Source organism: Vigna angularis, chromosome 5 (genome assembly GCF_016808095.1).
Source record: "Vigna angularis cultivar LongXiaoDou No.4 chromosome 5, ASM1680809v1, whole genome shotgun sequence".
Lineage (NCBI taxonomy): Eukaryota > Viridiplantae > Streptophyta > Magnoliopsida > Fabales > Fabaceae > Vigna > Vigna angularis.
In genome coordinates this window covers 26,452,986-26,461,572 of record NC_068974.1, presented here as the reverse complement: position 1 = coordinate 26,461,572, position 8,587 = coordinate 26,452,986, and the positions used below count along the sequence as shown (strand labels likewise).

At 37.1% G+C, this 8,587-nt stretch overlaps 2 protein-coding genes across 2 annotated transcripts; one reads left to right on the top strand and one right to left on the bottom strand.

The window, feature by feature from the left end:
• LOC128196700 (uncharacterized) lies at positions 1-2,680 on the bottom strand. Its single transcript, XM_052878204.1, has 3 exons — positions 940-2,680; positions 457-859; positions 1-378 (listed from the first exon to the last, which is right to left on the bottom strand). Exons 1-3 carry the CDS (start codon positions 2,379-2,381, stop codon positions 1-3), a joined length of 2,223 nt encoding a protein of 740 aa, XP_052734164.1. The 5' UTR covers positions 2,382-2,680.
• Positions 2,681-4,886: 2,206 nt separating this feature from the next.
• On the top strand, positions 4,887-7,733 carry LOC108327859 (uncharacterized). Its single transcript, XM_052878378.1, has 3 exons — positions 4,887-6,627; positions 6,708-7,110; positions 7,189-7,733. Exons 1-3 carry the CDS (start codon positions 5,186-5,188, stop codon positions 7,564-7,566), a joined length of 2,223 nt encoding a protein of 740 aa, XP_052734338.1. The 5' UTR covers positions 4,887-5,185; the 3' UTR covers positions 7,567-7,733.
• Positions 7,734-8,587: the final 854 nt, after the last annotated feature.

Genomic DNA, 8,587 nt, shown 5'->3' with positions numbered 1-8,587 from the left:
CTAATCCTCTAATCCTCTAATAATGGCATCATCATCTCCATCATCATCATCATCTAACTCTTCCTCTGATGAATGTTGTGCTTGTGCATCCTCATTGTTCTCAAATGTTATGTTATCAAGATCAAGAGCATCTAAAATAGGATCTGTTGTTGCTCCATCTAAGTGAACATTTTCACTATCATTTTCACCTTCAACTTGATCAATCTCAACAACATCATCTGTCTCTTCAGCTATCCATTCATCATCTGATTCTATGTCATCAAATGGAAGAGCTATAGTTTTTCGAATCTGTCTACTTTTCAGCTTGGAGTTATACATCACATAAACTAAATCATTCATCTTTTTTTGATGTAAACGATTCCTTCTCTTTGTATGAACCTAAAATGAAAGATAATATTTTTAGTGAAGACATAAACATAATAAAGGAATTTATAAATTAAAAATAATTTAAATTACCATTTCAAATGAACTCCAATTACGCTCACATCCAGAAGAACTACAAGTCAAGCTTAAAATTCGAATAGCAAATCTCTTCAACTCTGGAGTTCCATCACCAAACATGTCCCACCATTCCCCAGGATTTAACTCTTTCCTACACTCTTTTGCATCTTCCATTCCAAACAGGCCTCTAGCATTATGAAATTCAACAATTTGTAAATTAATTTTTCTTCTTTCTGCCATATCTGGTATCATTCTTCTCATGCAAAAATACAATCCTTCTTTCACCTCTCCACCATCATCAGATCTAAAGTTAGGTTCATAGTGGAAATGAGGGTTTAGAAAATAGGCAGCTGCATGCAAAGGCCTATGAAGTTGATTATCCCATCGAGCATCAATTATTCTCCAAACCTCTTCATAACTACATCAATCATGCTATATCAGAAATAATCTAACACATAAGTAATTAAACATTGAATGAGTAAAAGTTTGAAAATTTACCTCTTTTTGATATTGTTAAAGTTAGACCTAATCTTCTCTTTTGCACAGTCCATCTCTTCATAAATGAAACCCATTGCAGGTTTTACATCTGAGTCCACTAATCTTAAGACAACCATGAGAGGGGCAGCAGCTTTCAAGCATATAGAGACATTCTTCCAAAATCGGCTATCTAATACTACATGTGCTACTTTTCTCCCCTCTTGTGAAGTTCCAAACTTGCTTGTCTTCCATTCCTCAGAGCTGAACATGGTCAACAACGATGCCTTCAATTCATGAAGACAAGCAAGAGTTAAATAAGCCGTGGCAAATCTAGTCACACCCGGTCTTATAAGGTCTCTACCTTTAGTAAACTTTTTCAATAAGGAAATCAACATTGATCTCCCATAAATGTAAGTTGTAATTTTTCTTCCCTTCTTAATGGTCAATTCATGGACCTTCAAATTTTTTTCAAAATCTTCGAATATCAAATCAATGCAATGTGCTGCACATGGAGTCCAATACAATTTTTCCCTCTTTTGCATCAACAACTCTCCGGCTGCCTTGAAATTTGCAGCATTATCAGTGACAACTTGAACAACATTTTCTTCTCCAACAAACTCGACAACATCATCCAACATTTTGAAAACTTTATCAGCTGTTTTTGAAATGTCTGAAGTGTCAAGTGAATAAAGAAAAACCGTCCCTCTAGGACTATTCACCAAGAAGTTGCAAATAGAACGTCTTTTTCTATCCGTCCAACCATCAGACATAATTGTACATCCAGTTTTCTTCCACTCCTCCTTATATTCCTCAAGATTTGCATCTGTTTTCTTCACAGCTTGTTTCAAGAGCTTCTCTCTAATATCATGATAAGATGGTGGTTTGTATCCAACTCCATACTTACCAATCATTTCACACATCTTTGCAAATGCTGGATTTCTAATTACATTGAAAGGAATGGCACTGGTGTAAAAGAATTCAGCAACTTGAGCATCAACTTCTTCTTTGTATCCTTTTTTCATCATTTGATTTATAGTTGCTTGAACTCCCCTCTTACTAGTAGTAGCAACTTTTTCTTTTCCTTTAAAACCGAATACCTTGTGTCCTCCTTCAAAATTTTCACTTTCTTCCTCGTCTTCACCGATATTTATCTTTCTTTTCTTTAATGAAGCAGTCTTAGCTTCTGCAACTACTTTTATCATCAAATTTTTTATTTCATCCGGAACAGAAGCACAAGGCTCAGAATCTTCTCTAGTTCCAGCAAGATGATGCTTAAATCTAAATATGCCTCCACTTACAATCTTTGAGCAATAGTTGCATTTCACTTTTCTTCCATTACCATTAACATCAAATCCATATTTCCATCCAATATCAGATCGGTTTCCTATAGCATTTTTACTTCTACTAACTGATGAAGATACACTTGGATTAACTTCTCCTGAATTTGATGCGTTTCCCGACATAGTGAGGTAAGCTTTTTCACTACAAATATAAAAAATAAAATGTGCAAAAGTTTAAAAATGGAATAAAAACTTGCGTAGTGGTGTTGAATGCAGTGCCGTCTCCCCTCTAAAGTGGTGCAGTGCAGTGCCCACTGTATTTCTCCCCTCTAATGTAATGAAATAATAAAAAATTCATTTCCTAATAAAATTGAAAAACGTAACTCACGCGTTATAATTTTAGAATGACAAAACGTCACCCACAACCAGCGGCTGGAAGAAGAGCAGACCACGCACGGCGACCAGAAGTTGCGACGCGAGGAAGGCGGTGAGGATGGCGGCGAGGATGGCGGCGAGGTTGGCCACGATCTGCAACCGGACCAAGCGGAGCGGAGTGAAGCGCGACCACGAAGCGGAGTGAAGCGCGACCGACGAGCGGAGCTTGACCACGATCTGCAACCGGACCAAGCGCGATCACGAGCGGAGTGAAGCGCGACCACGAAGATCAGTGGTGGAGTGAAAACCAGGCGGACGACGGGGACGAAACGCTAAACAGTGGTGGAGTGAAAATCAGGTTTTAAACCCTAAACAAAACGACCATTCTTTTCTTCGTTTATGGCTTTTTTCGAACTCGCTAAATCGCTGTACAATCGCGATTCCGCACGATTCCACCGAGTCCATGTCCGATTCTACCGAGTTCAGTCCAAAAACGAGTTTGGTACCGAGTTAACTCGGCAACCATGGCTGAAAACGTAAACTCGGACGAGTTAACGAGTTAACTCGCGAGTTTGATAACCTTGTTCATATCAATAAAAAAGGAGAGGAAAGGGATATATATAGAAGGGAGAACCGATCAGGAAAAGAAACAAACACCTAAGATACGCTAAGGTACAAGAGAACGCTGCGTATAGTGGCTTATTCAGTAAAGTGGTTTTTGAGCCCCTCAAGATAGGAATAGATGTTCATCATTCCCAGCTTGGAACGAAACTTATAAAAAGCATCGAGAGGTAGGGCTTTGGTGAGGATATCAGCTTGTTGAAAATCTAAAGAGATTGGAAGAAGCTTGATGACACCTTGTTGGATCTTTTCTCTAATAATGTGGCAATTTCTATCATATCACCAAGATTTTTAGTTTTAAAAGCTTGATCAAGAAGTGAAGTGATAATGGTGATTTCAGAATTGTCGTTTTCTGTGAGGATCACATCATCAACATAAACAAGTAATGCAGTAATTTTCGAGTTTAGAGGTTCTTATGAATAATGAGTGATTAGTTGTGGCATGTTTGTAATCATGTTTGAGAAGAAAATGTAATCATGTTTGAGAAGAAAATCAGATAATTTAGAGTACAATTTCTACTGGCCTGTTTTAGACCATAAAGAGACTTATGAAGTTGACAAACCTGATTGTCTTTGTCACAACTAAGGCTAGGCGAAAGTTTCATATACAATTTTCTCATGTGAATATCCATGTAGAAAGGCATTATTTACATTAAGTTGCTTACGAGGCCAATGATTTATGTCAGCAAGAGACAATAACAATCCAACAATGGTTATTTTAGCAATTGGAGAAAAGGTTTCAGTATAATTGAAACCTTCTAGTTGTGTGTATCCCTTTGCAACAAGCCTGACTTTGTATCTTTCTATAGTTACATCAGCATTGTATTTGACATTACATACCCATTTACATCCAATATCAGTTTTGTTTTCTAGAAGAGTGGTAACGATCCATGTATTGTTTTTTCCAAAGCTGTAAGTTAATCTTGCATGGCCTTTTTCCAGTGCTCACTTTGAGATGCTAACTCGTATGTTTCTGGTTCATGATTGGCATCAATAGAAAGGACATCCTGCTTAAAAGTGGGCGAAAGTCTTGCAAGGGAAATAAAGGATTCTATGGGATGCCTAACTTTGTAATTGGTACAAAAGGCACTATTAACATGGAAATCATTAAGTGTATGCAGGGGAAACTCTGGATGGAGTAGACCTGCGAACATTAGTTTGCTCAACAATAGGCTCTAAGGCTTGGCTATTAGTCTGTGTATATCATCCTCAACAGCAAGGTTATCAAACTCGCGAGTTAACTCGTTAACTCGTCCGAGTTTACGTTTTCAGCCATGGTTGCCGAGTTAACTCGGTACCAAACTCGTTTTTGGACTGAACTCGGTAGAATCGGACATGGACTCGGTGGAATCGTGCGGAATCGCGATTGTACAGCGATTTAGCGAGTTCGAAAAAAGCCATAAACGAAGAAAAGAATGGTCGTTTTGTTTAGGGTTTAAAACCTGATTTTCACTCCATCACTGTTTAGCGTTTCGTCCCCGTCGTCCGCCTGGTTTTCACTCCACCACTGATCTTCGTGGTCGCGCTTCACTCCGCTCGTGATCGCGCTTGGTCCGGTTGCAGATCGTGGTCAAGCTCCGCTCGTCGGTCGCGCTTCACTCCGCTTCGTGGTCGCGCTTCACTCCGCTCCGCTTGGTCCGGTTGCAGATCGTGGCCAACCTCGCCGCCATCCTCGCCGCCATCCTCACCGCCTTCCTCGCGTCGCAACTTCTGGTCGCCGTGCGTGGTCTGCTCTTCTTCCAGCCGCTGGTTGTGGGTGACGTTTTGTCATTCTAAAATTATAACGCGTGAGTTACGTTTTTCAATTTTATTAGGAAATGAATTTTTTATTATTTCATTACATTAGAGGGGAGAAATACAGTGGGCACTGCACTGCACCACTTTAGAGGGGAGACGGCACTGCATTCAACACCACTACGCAAGTTTTTATTCCATTTTTAAACTTTTGCACATTTTATTTTTTATATTTGTAGTGAAAAAGCTTACCTCACTATGTCGGGAAACGCATCAAATTCAGGAGAAGTTAATCCAAGTGTATCTTCATCAGTTAGTAGAAGTAAAAATGCTATAGGAAACCGATCTGATATTGGATGGAAATATGGATTTGATGTTAATGGTAATGGAAGAAAAGTGAAATGCAACTATTGCTCAAAGATTGTAAGTGGAGGCATATTTAGATTTAAGCATCATCTTGCTGGAACTAGAGAAGATTCTGAGCCTTGTGCTTCTGTTCCGGATGAAATAAAAAATTTGATGATAAAAGTAGTTGCAGAAGCTAAGACTGCTTCATTAAAGAAAAGAAAGATAAATATCGGTGAAGACGAGGAAGAAAGTGAAAATTTTGAAGGAGGACACAAGGTATTCGGTTTTAAAGGAAAAGAAAAAGTTGCTACTACTAGTAAGAGGGGAGTTCAAGCAACTATAAATCAAATGATGAAAAAAGGATACAAAGAAGAAGTTGATGCTCAAGTTGCTGAATTCTTTTACACCAGTGCCATTCCTTTCAATGTAATTAGAAATCCAGCATTTGCAAAGATGTGTGAAATGATTGGTAAGTATGGAGTTGGATACAAACCACCATCTTATCATGATATTAGAGAGAAGCTCTTGAAACAAGCTGTGAAGAAAACAGATGCAAATCTTGAGGAATATAAGGAGGAGTGGAAGAAAACTGGATGTACAATTATGTCTGATGGTTGGACGGATAGAAAAAGACGTTCTATTTGCAACTTCTTGGTGAATAGTCCTAGAGGGACGGTTTTTCTTTATTCACTTGACACTTCAGACATTTCAAAAACAGCTGATAAAGTTTTCAAAATGTTGGATGATGTTGTCGAGTTTGTTGGAGAAGAAAATGTTGTTCAAGTTGTCACTGATAATGCTGCAAATTTCAAGGCAGCCGGAGAGTTGTTGATGCAAAAGAGGGAAAAATTGTATTGGACTCCATGTGCAGCACATTGCATTGATTTGATATTCGAAGATTTTGAAAAAAATTTGAAGGTCCATGAATTGACCATTAAGAAGGGAAGAAAAATTACAACTTACATTTATGGGAGATCAATGTTGATTTCCTTATTGAAAAAGTTTACTAAAGGTAGAGACCTTATAAGACCGGGTGTGACTAGATTTGCCACGGCTTATTTAACTCTTGCTTGTCTTCATGAATTGAAGGCATCGTTGTTGACCATGTTCAGCTCTGAGGAATGGAAGACAAGCAAGTTTGGAACTTCACAAGAGGGGAGAAAAGTAGCACATGTAGTATTAGATAGCCGATTTTGGAAGAATGTCTCTATATGCTTGAAAGCTGCTGCCCCTCTCATGGTTGTCTTAAGATTAGTGGACTCAGATGTAAAACCTGCAATGGGTTTCATTTATGAAGAGATGGACTGTGCAAAAGAGAAGATTAGGTCTAACTTTAACAATATCAAAAAGAGGTAAATTTTCAAACTTTTACTCATTCAATGTTTAATTACTTATGTGTTAGATTATTTCTGATATAGCATGATTGATGTAGTTATGAAGAGGTTTGGAGAATAATTGATGCTCGATGGGATAATCAACTTCATAGGCCTTTGCATGCAGCTGCCTATTTTCTAAACCCTCATTTCCACTATGAACCTAACTTTAGATCTGATGATGGTGGAGAGGTGAAAGAAGGATTGTATTTTTGCATGAGAAGAATGATACCAGATATGGCAGAAAGAAGAAAAATTAATTTACAAATTGTTGAATTTCATAATGCTAGAGGCCTGTTTGGAATGGAAGATGCAAAAGAGTGTAGGAAAGAGTTAAATCCTGGGGAATGGTGGGACATGTTTGGTGATGGAACTCCAGAGTTGAAGAGATTTGCTATTCGAATTTTAAGCTTGACTTGTAGTTCTTCTGGATGTGAGCGTAATTGGAGTTCATTTGAAATGGTAATTTAAATTATTTTTAATTTATAAATTCCTTTATTATGTTTATGTCTTCACTAAAAATATTATCTTTCATTTTAGGTTCATACAAAGAGAAGGAATCGTTTACATCAAAAAAAGATGAATGATTTAGTTTATGTGATGTATAACTCCAAGCTGAAAAGTAGACAGATTCGAAAAACTATAGCTCTTCCATTTGATGACATAGAATCAGATGATGAATGGATAGCTGAAGAGACAGATGATGTTGTTGAGATTGATCAAGTTGAAGGTGAAAATGATAGTGAAAATGTTCACTTAGATGGAGCAACAACAGATCCTATTTTAGATGCTCTTGATCTTGATAACATAACATTTGAGAACAATGAGGATGCACAAGCACAACATTCATCAGAGGAAGAGTTAGATGATGATGATGATGGAGATGATGATGCCATTATTAGAGGATTAGAGGATTAGGCATAGAGACTTTGACATTTCAATTTATATTTTACATTATATCTTTATGTTATGAACAATATTTCTATGAACTTATGTATTTCAATTTATATAATTTTGTTATCTTATTTGAATTAGAATGTTATTTATATTTTTTTCATACAAAGTAAACTCTTACGAGTTTACGAGTCGAGTTTACGAGTCGAGTTTACTGGACTCTCACGAGTTTACGTAAACTCTCGAGTTTGACAACCTTGCTCAACAGTATTACTCTCATCAATAATATTGTTGTCAATAACAGGAAAGTCACTCATGAAACAGTTTGAACAGGTTGAGTAGGATTTCCATTTTCATTGTTGATGTTAGAAAATTGATTTTCACAGAAACAACTTTTCTAGACATGCTAATATCACATGTATGGAGATTATAAACAGTGTAACCTTTCACATTACACTTAAATCCAAGATAAATACCAGGTTTGGCACCAGGATCAAGTTTCTTCCTGTTAGCACAGAAAGTGGATATGTAGCACAAACATCCAAAAACACGCACAGGATTTAAGTCAACTGTTTTATTGTATAGTTTTTCATATAGAGAGGAATTATTTAGAAAAGGAGTAGGGATGTGGTTTATTAAAACGACAACATATGTGACAACATAATTCCAAACACTCATGCAGATTAGCCTGAAAAATCAAAGTCTGAGTAATATTTAAAATGTGTTGATAATTTCTTTAAACAATCCTATTTTTCTCGGGTGTTTCAACACAGAAATTTATCAGTATTAGTCGCAACATTATTGATAGAGTTATTTTTAATGAAGAACCTAAGTGGATAACCATGCTTTTTGTAGCAAATATCGACCATATGTGGCCATTTCTTCCACAGTGGGTGCAAACTTTCCTGCTATTAAAAATTCCTTGCATTCTTTTTGTCAACATTTTTCAGGTAGCAATTGGCTTCAGAGTGACCATGGCCACAGAAAGTACAACTATTTCTAGTATCAATATTGATTTTCAAATCCATGGAGATGTAAAGAAACT